Source organism: Ammospiza nelsoni, chromosome 5 (assembly GCF_027579445.1).
Source record: "Ammospiza nelsoni isolate bAmmNel1 chromosome 5, bAmmNel1.pri, whole genome shotgun sequence".
In the NCBI taxonomy this organism is placed as follows: Eukaryota; Metazoa; Chordata; class Aves; order Passeriformes; family Passerellidae; genus Ammospiza; species Ammospiza nelsoni.
The window spans coordinates 58,622,756-58,635,340 of record NC_080637.1 but is presented as its reverse complement, the minus strand read 5'-3'; the positions used below and the strand labels follow the sequence as shown (position 1 = coordinate 58,635,340).

Genomic DNA, 12,585 nt, shown 5'->3' with positions numbered 1-12,585 from the left:
AATGGGAAGCTCTTTCCAGAAGGGTTTGGGACAACCTGCTGATCTCCAGCTCATCATTTCCAGCTGCCAGGAAATGTACATAATATTTTTGTAAAGCTTTTTTTCCTAGTGAACATTTCTTGTGTAACTTAGCACAACCAGTGTGGCATTGGACAACTGGAGGGCAAGTTACTTCCATCCACATGCGGACAGAGCCAATAATGATGCACCCCAAAGCATTAAAAATAGCAAGAAAAGCTTCAGTTTATTTATAGTTTAACCTTAAGAAAATAATGTTTCTAGTAACATCATCTGCCTCACTCAGCTGCTACCTGGTAATGTTGACACAAAGTAAGAGAACTTTACATAGATGAATACCCCACAAGCCAGCTGAGTAAGAAAACAGGAACATCAGCACACTGAAAGCCCTCCCAACAAATGGCTCCTCTAAATGCACCCTCCAGCCCATAGCAGGGCCCTCCACAACCTGAAGCCAACAACCCCTGCATTCCTGCAGATCCCTGCACCAACAGCCAAGGCTACCAACTGGAACCTGAATCCACACCCAAAAAACTCCCCCAAAAAACAACCAAACAAAACAAAAAAAAAAGAAAACCACCCAAGAGGGAAAGTTGCTTGCAGGATTGAGGCCAAACTGTGCTACTTGGCCTGTTCATTGACAACTTTGCAGTCCCAACACAGATGGAAGAGCCAAACTTTGCTCTCCCCTTTCCACACCTGAGGAATTCAAAGGAAAATGTTCCTTGCAATTATGCACATAGTGAGTACTCTTTACATCATGAGAAGCCACGAATGTCTAAGGCTTCCTCTTTTGGGAGCACAAAGTTTTAAACGAGAAAAAAACTGAGTTGTGTGGATTTTTCTCAAAAGGTTATTTAGGTCTCCGCTGCTTCCTCATCTTCCAGAGCATCTACATGTTTATATTGTTTCCAGGCCTTTAAATTACATTGTTTGAGAATGGCTCCCAGTTGATTCCCAGGCCCCACTTCATACGTGTAAGGAAATTCTGTTCCTTGCTTTCTTTCGTACACTGAGTGCATGGTCTGCTCCCACAGAACAGGTGATACCACCTGCTTCACTAACAGCTTCTGAATGTGCTTTGAGTGCATGTACTTTTTGCCATCGACATTGGAATACACACAGAGCAGCGGTTTCTGAATTTCAATCGATTTTAGAACTTCAGCCAGTGGCTCTACTGCTGGTTCCATAAGTCTGGTATGAAAAGCCCCACTGACTGGAAGCATTTTTGTACGTTTAAAATAATATTTTCGGGCATTCTCCTGCAAAAACTCCAAAGCCTATAAAAGAGAGAGAGAAGTGAGTCTTGCACAACAAAGGTTTTCTCAGTCACCCCATAAGAATCACCTCATCAGACTTACTGTGATAAAGAAATTCCTTTCCCTACCCAACAACTGAACACATGCTGGAAAAAAAACCACCCCACGATCAAATACTTTTGTTTGGACAAACTAAGGCCGTACATAACACCCACACAGAAGCGCAAAGTAAGAGTTTTTTAAAAGCGAAATGCTCAGTTCAAAGGAAGGAATAGTTACTCTGAAGCAATACCTGTAAGTGTCCTGCAATGACTCTGCTGTCTGGAAACAAATAGTTTGAAACTGTGCACACGGGGTTCTCTATACCCAGCGATTCACAGTGTTTACGGGCTTCCAGGCAGGCAAATTTGTAATTTGCCTCTCGCCGGCCGACAACCGAGAGCATTCCACTGGGGACAGCTTCCGACGCCCTTTGCATGGCTTCGGCGCGCACCTTCACCGCGTACAGCGCTACGGAGAGAAACAGAGAGGCGGCGTAAATGTGAGCGCGGGCACCTGCGCGCAACAAAGGACAGCTGTTCACTCGTCGTGAAACGTCAATGCTTTTAATGCCGTGTTACACGCGTTAAAGCGAACAGTCGAAGTAGGAAGTAAAATTTCTCCTCTAATTAAAAATAAGCGAGAAGGACACAGTGATAACAGGCAACGCTTTGGAAACAGCACGGGCCCGGGCTGGGAGATCCTAGCAGGGAGTTCCGCACGTCCCCCGGGCACCTTCGGCGAAGTCCAGGGCTCCAGCGAAGACCAGCGCCGCGAACTCCCCCACGCTGTAGCCGGCGGCCGCCACGCAGCGCTCCACGACCTGCGGGGACAGAGAGCCGAGCGCCGCCTCAGCCGCACCGCGGGCAGGCCCGAGGCGCCGCCGCCCCGACCCCCCGCGCCCTCCGCGCTCCCTCACTTCAGGCTGCAGGTGGTTGAGCTTCTCCACGGCGGCCAGGGAGGCGACGAACACGGCGGGCTGGCAGTGCTGGGTGCGGTCCAGCGCGTCCCGCGGCCCCTCCAGGCAGAGGGAGAGCAGGTCGTAGCCCAGCACCTTCTCGGCCAGGCGGTACATGTCCCGCACGCCGGGGTACTGCTGCAGGCTGCGGCACATGCCCACGAACTGGCTGCCCTGCCCAGGGAAGAGCAGCACCGTGCCCTCCCGGGGGCACCGCCGCTCCTGCCTCGCCGCCGCCGCGCCCGGTTCCTCGGCCTCCACCGAGCTCTGCAGGAGGTCGCTCAGGGTCGCCGCCCGGTCCCCAGCGCCGGGGCGGGAGCTGCCCCACCGCCGCGCAGCGCCGCGGAGGCCGCCGCGCCCGCTGCAGCCACCAAGCCGCCATGGCGCCGCGGCCCAGCCGCCCATGGCCGCCGCCCGGGAACGGGCGTTGCCACGGGAACGGGGCGGCCCCCGCCGGCAGCCGCTGCCGGGCCGGGCGCCGGCAAAAGGGACGGGGAAGGGAGGGAGGAAAGGAGGGAGGGAGCGAAGGAGACCGGTCGGACCGCCCCGGCGCTCACCGCCCTCAGCCCCGCGCGCCGCCCTAGCCCAGCCCGCGCCAGGCGCCTCGGCCCGCGCCAGGCGCCTCCGCCCGCCCAGCGCCGAGAGCCCGCCCCGGGGCGGGGGAGCCCGCCCGGCCGGCCCCGGGGGCGGCGCTTGGCTGCCCGGGCAGAGCAGGCGAGACCGGCGGCAGCAGCAGCGCGGCACGGGAGGAGGTAACGCCGGCGCTGCCCGCGGCACGGCTCGGGGTGGGACGGGACGGGGAGCCCGAGGGGCGGCGCAGCCCCGCGGCGGTGCCCGGCTGCTCGCCGGAGGGGCCGCCCGACCCCGCCCCGGTCCCGGCGCTCCCGCAGCGCTGCTGCTGCCGGCACCCCGCCGCACCCCGGGCGCCCTCGGCTCCCCCGCGGGTCGGCGGAGAGGGTTGAGGGAGCGATCCCGCACTCTGCTGCTGGCGACAGCCCCGTGCCGGCCAGCCGGGACCCCCGGGCAGGACGGGACCTGCGGTGCCGGCTGGAGACGGGCGGGGCGGGCCCGCTCACGGGCGGACAGGACGTGGGCAAACACTCATGGCTTTTCCGTGCCGGGGTTTAGCGTGGAAAATGCTTTAAAATAAACAAACCAAACCACCAAGCTGTGAAGCTTGCTCTTAATTTCGATCCGGCACACGAGGTTTTCAGCGGCTGGCAGAGGGGCAGAGCCCGTTCCTCCGGTCCCACCGGGCCGGCAGCTCTCGGCACTCGGGAGAAGTTTTCACGCTGCTGTTTAACTAAAGGTATCTTCCTTCAGTGTCGCCGAGGAACTTTTCTTTAAGGGTGAAAGAAAGGGCTTTGATTTTCAATTCCAGATTTTTGGGTGATACTTATAAATCAAAGCCCAAAAAGCACTGTGATGTTATTGGAGCGTTCAACGCTAAGATTATTTTTTTTAAAAGCGAAAGTTGGCTTGCTGGAGTTGCAATTGTGTAACGACTTTGCATGAAGTAAGGTTGTGAAACAGTATCAAGCATTGAGTCAGAGCAGCTCAGTAAAACAGACTGTAAGTACGGCTTGGGAGAAGGAAAATTTGTCATAGCAGGGAGTTATGTTGACTTTTTTTTCCTCACTTTTGTATTCTCTGTGCTATTTTGTAAGAGTATTTCTTCCATTTGCGTCAGCCTCCAGGTAAAACACCTAGAAGTGAGCTGCTCAAGTTAGCTGAAATATATTGGCAGGTATAGAGGAGATATCTGACATACATGTGACCATATCCCAGCCCGTGGCTGCCTCTACTTGTAACATAAGCATCAATGAGAAGAGATTGAGAGTAAATGGCAAATTCTCCCAGCAAAAATCTTGCTCCAGGATGCATTTCAGTTCCTTGTATGTGAATAAATCAGAGATTTATTTGCACAACTTGTGCTCTGCCATGTTGAAATCTCAGTGGGGAGGGAGATTTTTTGTCTCCATCTGTATACCTTACATTGTAGTCTTCAATAAATACCGTCTTTTTAAAAATTCTAAATACATATTATAAACACTTATTATACACTTATTAGATATTTATATTCTGTTTATATCCTATAACATTTATTGTTTGAAGTGTCTATATTACTTGAGATTAGATAGCCAGCTTTTTTTTTTTTTTTTGTGGTGGCTGTATTTTTTGTCATAAGCTGAGATATAAATTTGATTTTAGTGTTGCAGCTTCCCAGGAATTAAATCCACAACACACATAAATAGTTTATCAGTATAAATTAAGTATGTTGTCTTTAATTTTTCAGACTGCTATCTTGGGAAGAAGCTTTCTTCCTGGGGAAAATCTGCCTCTCAGACCTGGGCAGAGCCATATTTGCCGTTAAAAAAAATGTATGGTAGAGGATGAAAGGGAGAGTATGTGTCTTGGGGACCCCCTTCCATGGTATGGTCCCAGCTTTGTCAGTCCATCTCCAAACACTGGGCACTGGGAACCCAAGGGCTGCCAGGGTGATTTAGCTCTGCTGGGAGTTTTTTGTTTGTGATTTTAATGCAGTTTTAAGCCCCATGTGATTGGATAGCCAGCCCCAAGCTGCACATGGATGGAACTAATCAGAAGTTTTATCAGCACAAGGGTGTAAGAAAATGGGATGAAAGCAGTTCTCCTTTCCTACCTTTCTTCTCCTTCCTGCTGACAGAATGCCTCAAAGAGGGAAAGGCACCTGTCCTTCAGAGACCTCCTCAAGGCAAAGAAGTGTTTCAGTTCATTTTTCATCAGGTTGAAGCAACTCAGCTGTTCTGTCATGATATATCTAATCCCACCTACAGAGCAGCCCATCCCTTTCTTTGGGTGCGCAGTGTTTTTTCCAGAAAGAGACACAGAAAGCTTCTGGTAGCTTTTTCTTTATGTTATGCCACCACAGAAAAACAGCAGAGAGAAGCCCATTAGGCAGCAAGTTTAACTACTGCAGTTTTCCCCCCTTTATTTCTCCTTTTACTTTATGTAGCTGGAACTAACTTTGGGTAAGTCAGATATTTTGAATACTTAGAATAATTTTTCTAACATGTATATAAAGCAAAGTAGCCCTCACTGCTCTGCTGGAGCTGCCTGAAGTCACACTAGGGCTAAACAGAAAAGGGGCAGCATGATGAAGAATATATTGCAGGGCAGAGATAAGAAGTGGGAAAGAAGTAAACAAGTTAAGTGTGTGTGAGAAGAAAATGTTTCCAACCTTGATGGTTCTTAGAGGCAGATACCTGCTGGGTACACTGCAGATACCATTCACAGACATCCAGCATTCTTCAGTATGAAGATGAGGGTGCAAGAATGTTGTGCAACTCACCCTGGAGCTGCAATACAATTGGGAAAGTAGTTATTATTTCTAGGTTGAGTAATGCTACTGCAGCCAGTGGCGCTGTGTTAGCAAGTCTGTGGTGTTCAAGTTCTCACCAATTCATTTCAGATCATCAGCTGTACACGGAAAGGAAGGCAGGGCTGATGAACCTCTGTGCTCACATTACTTTTAGAAAATGTACAGATTCTCCAGTGCACCTTGCCTTTTACTCATTCTCTTGCTAAAGACCTACATCAGGTAACCAGACACAGACAGATGTGGCTTTTCCCATGCTGTTTTCTGAGTTACCTGTGCTTTTTTATGGAAAGTTGATACCAGTATTTAATTTCTTGGGAATGAAAACACAAGAACTCCCACTGCTGATGGACAACTGTGGTCGTGCTGCCAGCACACCTTGCTGCATAGTTTCATTCCTCCTTCTCCTTGCAAGATAGAGTATTTTGCCATGCTTGGGAAATCCTGAGAGATACAACTGGAAAATACAGCACATAATTCATTAATAGCAATAGTCGTTAAAAGACTGGGACACCAAAATTCAATTCCTGCCAGTATGTTCAATCTCTTAATTTCTATTTCCAGCCCTTTGCTCTGCATGAGTGGCTTCACTTCTCTCTTTTCTTTGCTTTGCACCTTCCCTGTTTCTATTTGCCTGTCTAGTTTTCTTTCTCTTAAGAATTATTTCAGTGTTCTTTCTCTAACATGCATGGGTACATCATTTATTCACTAATGACTGCCACAGAGCAGTGTTTCAATTTTATAGTATTTAGCACTTTCAGACTTTGTTCCCTGGGAGGAAGTTGACAGAACCCTTGACAAAATCTGTTGCTGATTGCTGTGAGGAGACCATCCTTATATTGTTAACATCCAAATAAAGCATAAAGCCCTTTGGGTTATTGCTTATCACTTTTGAAAAAATAGTATTTGGCAGCCACTCTGGAGTTGCACATATCACAGCATGTGTAGAGAGCTAAGCCTGGCCTCCCTGTAGGCAAAGCAAAAGGGTTAAAAATTAGTGAGATCTTATTAACTTGCAATTTTTAACTTAACCTTTGGGAATTACTCATCTGAAGGCAGCCAAAGAAGAATCATTGTGCTCAGAGCTCTTGTTCCCATCACACCTTGTTGCTCCTGCACATGGCACTTGCTTCACATCCCAGTAAAAGCTGAGCCTTTCATGCTGTCAGTGGGGATGACAAGTAGTGCACACAGCAGCTGGCAGCCTGCTTCCTTGGGAAATAACAGTACAGATCTTAGTGCAAGAGAACAGGAGAACTCCTCTGCTCCTCTTAAGATGCTTCTCTTAAGTGGAGTCCACTAGGCAGAAGTATGGCAGCAGTGAGCCCTGCAGATTTTTCCTCCCTCCCTTGTCCATCCTCCACCCAAGACCCAATTGGTCCTATCACAGCAGAGTACCACATTGCACTCCTCTTCCTCCTTCTCCCCAGCCTCAGTTCTGAATTCTTCCCAGCTTGGCTCTTTTCACCTATTCAGTCTTTTTTTGGTTTTTGACCATGACTTGTATCTCTGGTGGCTTTGTCTGCTGCCTTTTTGTCTGTATTTCTATTCATTGCCCACTTCCCCCAAGCCCACAGCCCAGGCCTACCTGCCCCTTCATGTTTACCCCTCTCAACCTTCTCATCCTGTGTGCCTTACCAGTCCCTCCATGCTCAGTTTGCTTTCAAAACTCTGCTCTGCTTCTATCATCAGGATTTCTCTCGATCCCATGCAAACTGCACTGTGATCCCAGCCACTGAAATCTCACATTAAATCTGTGTGGGCAGAGCCCTGAGTGCAGGGACAAAAACCATAATGCAACAACTTTCTTGCTGCCCAAGCTTACCCTGATCTCCGAAGAGAAATTCACCAGGTCAGAGCTGTGACAATGCAAACTCATCTGTGCCATTTCCTATTGGTTTAAGCACATCTGTCACAAGTAGGATTTCCTCTTCCCCACTCCCTGCCTCCTCATCCCAGCAGTCATGACTAAAGCAATAGAAACTTTGAAATCCAGGGAAACACAACAGCCAAGACAGTATCAATATGGCACTTTTCTCTGACAAGCATCTGAAATGCTCATTGACCTAAAACTTTATTTTCTCTCCTGGGCCTTCTGCAGTTGCTCTTTCCCCACTGCTGCAATCTCATAATCTCTCTCTTGAATAACAGATGAACAGGAATTGGGTGTATTTGCCTACTGTATATTTGAAAAAACATAGAGAAACATTGAAAAAACATAGAAAGATTTGAACATCTTTCAGTTCTGCCCTTTTTTTTATTGTAGCTCTAATGTTTACATTTCAGTAAACTAAGCACAGCTCTTCTGGAACATTTGGCCTCTGGCCAGAAAATCTGCAATTAAACTTTGTCCTCCTTCCTTGCTTGCTGGTTTTCCTGCTGCCTGTACCCTAACTAAAGCAGCATGGCCCAGCAGAGCAAAGCATTACTTAGCCCTACTTCTGTAGGCAAATTTAATGGGCTTGGCAGCAACAATTGCTGCAACTGATTGAATGCTTCATGAAGGAGCCAAAGGTGTACTCCCCATGTATCCAGATCACCTTCCTTGTTTAGCAAAACATCACTTAAGTACTTACCTTCTCATTGTCCTCCCTGGTGTTTGTGTTCCAAGGCAGCTTCTCAGGTGGCTGCTACTGTCACATCCCTCTGGCTCCTGCTGAGCATCCTGCAGACAACACCTCACATTATTTTGCTTGAGCACAGGAAAGCACATGCTCTTTTCTTCCTTGGCTCTGCCACTTCATTGAGGGAATGGGCTTTTTGGTGAATACAGAAATACACACTTCTTACTGCATTTATTTATTTTCCAAGTGCAGTTCATATAACATTCAAACTGCTTTATTCCTGTGCCATACTTATTAGTGAGGATATTTCTGTAGGTAAAATTCAGAAATCTTCATGCACTCAGCTGAGAGAGAAGTAAAGGCCCACTTCCCTCTGGCTCCCACCTCCCCAGGGACAGATTCCTTTACAGGTACAGGTAAGATTATGGTACAAGATCCATTCCTTTCAGCTGCAGTCTCTCTCAGTGACAACACTGGGCTGTGGATCAGATCTGACATGCATGTTTTTCAAATCTGTTAGAAATGGAAACTTTTGCAGTTGCATTTTGCAAGTTCTCTGCCAATCAGTGTTGGGTTTTTTTTTCAGGTTCACTGTCTCAATGGAAGTGGTACCAGCCTGGGCCCCAGCAGTAGGTTTCACACTCCTGCCACATGCAGGAGGATTGTTAGGAGGCAATATAACCAAAAGGGAAATCCCAACATGGTATCAAACTCTACAGAAGCCATCCTGGTGTCCACCTAACTGGATGTTTGCTCCTGTTTGGGGAACTCTCTATACATCTATGGGGTACGTTTTTCACATTGTATTAAGGCACTGGCCTGATCTCAAAGTTGCATTTGGTATAATGCTGGACCAGAGGATATGACTGTACTCCTGTGGCTTTATGTTAGTAAGGAACTGTGTCAACCTGCTTCTTTAACAGGTAAAAACTTGTTTTGGGAGTCACGTGTGGGTTTGATAGGACATTTTGTATGCAGAAGTACCCACATCAAAAGCAGCAGCTTGAAAAGCTGCCATTAATTTGTTTTCCTCATTCATTCTGAGGGGAAGACATGCCAAGCTGGAAACAGCAGAGCAAGGCAGCACTGGGATTTCTTCTAAGTATATCTTTCAGTAGTTTTAAGAAAATTAAAAAAAAGGGGTGGAGGAAATTAGGATAGAACTGTTCTAACAGAGCTCAATAATGCAATGGATGAAACTGAATGCTAGACTGGCACTCCCATGTTCTCTAATTTTGGTTTCATTTTCTTTCCAGAAAAGCTTTGTAATTTTTATAGCCTCATGTCCTGTCCCTCCCCACCAGACCTCTCTTTTCCTTTTCCTCACAGACTGTACTTTTTACCTTATTTAAGTGGAATACTTCTGTATTTGAAAAGTTAACATTTGAATGAGATCATTACTGACCTGTGAATAAAAACATGCCTTGTATCAAGGAGAAAAGAGCTGGGTGGCTTTCCCAACTCCCTTCAAGCTGATTGCACAATCTGTAACCCTGTGTCTGGATTCCTCACCACAAATCTGGGTAGCAGGTTAAATACCTTAAAGTCCAGATTGTGACAGTTTATAACTAATTTTGGTAATAGCAGAATCACTGTATCCTAAGGTGGATGGTCTTTCTCATGTATTATACATGCAGCTCAGTGGAAAGATCACACTTACTACCAGCCTTCTCTAATCCATCATGCACACACATTCCTTGAATGACCAAGATATTTCATTCCTCCAGAATCTCTTAAATATATGGAAAGCCACAAATAACTAGCAGCAAGATTTAATTAGCTTACCTGTCTTTCTTGAAACTTCACTTCTTAGATTTGTACATACAGTATTGGTCTGAAGTTGAAGTCAGGTGTATGAACAAGTTGAAGTCCACACTGTGCTTTGGAAATCACTTAGGAAATGAAGTTTCTAATGCTTACCCTGCCCCAACTTTATTCTCTTTTCATTATTCTCTGCAATCAAACTGCCAGAGTAGCAAAGCTGCATTGTTTAGTCCATGTGAAAGTAATGAAAGTGACCAAAGGGTTCTTCCTTCTCCCCCTGCTCCCCATACTGAACTGTGCTTTGGGATCCCACTCAATGCCATTCATTTCATCTACTTAAAAACTGGGGTTGGATTTATTTCTAAAAAATCTTAAAAGCACCACGTCCCAATATCAAAACAAAGTTTCTTCAGTTTTTGCATCTTAGACTTGTTTCCATTTCGACATGGTATTCTTTTTAAAGACAAATGCAGTAAGTTATCTGCTTCTATGCACTTAAAAGTAAGAATTCTGGCATGACTGGAATTTTTCTCTCTCTGTGTTATCCAGAGCAGCTGATCAAGTCTGTGCTGTCAGTTACTTTGCCAAGTAAGGCTTAGACCTCTCAGTCTTCCAAGTTAATCTAGACCCTGGCACTGAACTTATTTCATGGATCAAGAATGTGTGGTAGCTTTAAACAGTGTAGTGAATGACACTTCCCCTTTGCTTTCTGCAGATATGGCTCCTACCTTGTGTGGAAGGAACTGGGGGGCTTCAATGAAAAGTCAGTGGTTCCTCTGGGCCTGTATGCAGGGAACCTGGCACTAAACTGGGCATGGACTCCAATATTTTTTGGAGCTCACAAAATGGGATGGGTAAGTGGAACACTAAGGTATTGGCATGAAAGGTTTGTGTCATCATCTTTTCTTCCTGAAAATGGGCCTGAGTGCAAAATATGGCTTTTAGAACTTTTCAAAAGTTCTCTTTAATGCATGCCAGCACCCACCTGAGAGAATTTACAGATTCTGCCAGCCTTTAGTAAAAGCTTTGTGTGACTACAAAACAAACATTTATACCTTATTGCAATTCCTAGGTTTCTCTGGCAAGCAGCAGTGATAAGCAGCTTATTACAACATTATTTAGGTGATCAACACCCCTTTTAGAATACACTTTCTGCAGCTCTCTGAAGAGAAACCGCTCAATTCTCAAAAATAAGAATTGCTAATGCAAAAAATAAAATAGCAGTACATGTAATGCTGTAACAGGGAAAGACTGCAATCCATCACAGATTCGTTCACACCTCATCTCTTCAGGTGGCATGAACAAACTGGGCAGGTTTGCTTGCTCCAACTTACTCTTGGAAGTATCTCACTGCCCACTAAAGAGGATATGGGTGAAAGAAACTTCATTCTTCCTCTCTGCTCCCAGCTGTAATGCCCTTTCTTGTATGGTTTTATGACTCAAAGTGGTTTGTAACTCAGCAGAAATCTATCTTTTTCTGCTGGCTGGTTTTCTGAGAAGGATTTAAAACACAGAGGGACAGAATAGATGCCGGAGCTAGGTGGAAAGTGACACACAGGAAATGCGACAAGTAAAACAACACTAATCACCTTCTGTGTTTCAGGGGTTGGTGACTCTCCTGCTGACAACTGGTACAGCAACAGCTACCACTGCTTCCTGGTACAACATCAACAAAGCAGCAGCTTATTTGATGATTCCTTATTTAGCCTGGCTAAGCTTGGCTTCTGCACTCAATTATCGGATCTGGAAGGACAATCGCAACAAGAAAAGACCTGAATAAGCAATTTTCAGCCAAAACTATCTTTTTTTCCATGATAATTTTTTATATAAAGTTACGGCCTTAGTTTATTATTAGCTGAACTGGTTCAGCCCTAACTTTGGTATTTACAAGTAGACAAAACAAATACAACTTTACTAGGCAAGCCATAAAGGGGTGTATGCCTGACTGGGTTTTATAGCAAACTACAAGAAAGTCTTGATTGAAAAGTGGTGTCATATTCTAGTATTATATGTTACATGACAACAGCATTGTAACCATTACCAGAAGAAAGCAGGGACTCAAACATCCTTATGTTCAGAGGAAGAAATCCAGCCACACACTTAACAGTTTTCAGAAGGTGTTCCTAACAGTGACAGGGATGATTGTGGCCTGAATCTCTCATATTTACCACTAGGCACAGTGCTTTTGTGCTACGATATGTCCCACTACAGCCACCAGATATTTGTCTTCTGGCCATTGTACTCTGAAAAACGTTTAAGACAATTTACAAATGTTTAACAATTTGTGCCTTCCCACTTGGAAGAACTGTATGTGCATTCAGCTAAATGTATTAAACTACATGTAAACTTAATAACCTTGTTCCTTGCTGGTATTGTTTCAAATTGTTTTGAGCAGAAAAACACTGAAGGCAGAAGGATGCTACAGCCTCAAAGACAGCCCCTTCATCTCATCTCCTCCTTTGCAATGGCCAAGACAAACCAGGAAATTCAAGCAACTGTAAAGAAACTGTGAGAACCCAATCACAACATTTCTTTGATCAAATTTAAGTAAGGAGCCCAAACCAGTTGGGGTTCCCCTGAGCAGCAGGCCAGCACAGTGTGAGCATCACTTCTGGATGTGCAATC

General features: G+C 46.1%; 2 protein-coding genes across 3 annotated transcripts; one reads left to right on the top strand and one right to left on the bottom strand.

Moving 5' to 3' along the window:
* Positions 1-218: 218 nt before the first annotated feature.
* Positions 219-2,797, bottom strand: MCAT (malonyl-CoA-acyl carrier protein transacylase). Its single transcript, XM_059472820.1, has 4 exons — positions 2,236-2,797; positions 2,052-2,139; positions 1,570-1,787; positions 219-1,298 (listed from the first exon to the last, which is right to left on the bottom strand). The coding sequence occupies exons 1-4, from the start codon at positions 2,677-2,679 to the stop codon at positions 876-878; spliced, it is 1,173 nt and encodes a 390-aa protein (XP_059328803.1). The 5' UTR covers positions 2,680-2,797; the 3' UTR covers positions 219-875.
* Positions 2,798-2,883: 86 nt separating this feature from the next.
* TSPO (translocator protein) lies at positions 2,884-12,314 on the top strand. 2 transcript variants are annotated; one of them, XM_059472070.1, is made up of 4 exons: positions 2,884-3,026; positions 8,783-8,983; positions 10,676-10,814; positions 11,564-12,314. In XM_059472070.1, the coding sequence occupies exons 2-4, from the start codon at positions 8,796-8,798 to the stop codon at positions 11,738-11,740; spliced, it is 504 nt and encodes a 167-aa protein (XP_059328053.1). In that variant the 5' UTR covers positions 2,884-3,026; positions 8,783-8,795; the 3' UTR covers positions 11,741-12,314. The 2 variants fall into 2 exon arrangements, with proteins under 2 accessions (XP_059328053.1, XP_059328054.1); XM_059472071.1 differs by lacking the exon at positions 2,884-3,026 and adding an exon at positions 3,142-3,583.
* Positions 12,315-12,585: the final 271 nt, after the last annotated feature.

Bases quoted from the DNA above. Each gene is read 5' to 3' on its own strand.
- MCAT (XM_059472820.1), bottom strand. From the start codon at position 2,679: ATGGGCGGCTGGGCCGCGGCGCCATGGCGGCTTGGTGGCTGCAGCGGG. The intron at 2,140-2,235 runs GTGAGGGAGCGC...CTGTCCCCGCAG, and splicing joins TCAACCACCTGCAGCCTGAA to GTCGTGGAGCGCTGCGTGGC. The intron at 1,299-1,569 runs GTATTGCTTCAG...TCTCTTTTATAG, and splicing joins TCATTGCAGGACACTTACAG to GCTTTGGAGTTTTTGCAGGA.
- TSPO (XM_059472070.1), top strand. From the start codon at position 8,796: ATGGAAGTGGTACCAGCCTGGGCCCCAGCAGTAGGTTTCACACTCCTG. The intron at 8,984-10,675 runs GTACGTTTTTCA...TGCTTTCTGCAG, and splicing joins ACTCTCTATACATCTATGGG to ATATGGCTCCTACCTTGTGT. The intron at 10,815-11,563 runs GTAAGTGGAACA...TCTGTGTTTCAG, and splicing joins GAGCTCACAAAATGGGATGG to GGGTTGGTGACTCTCCTGCT.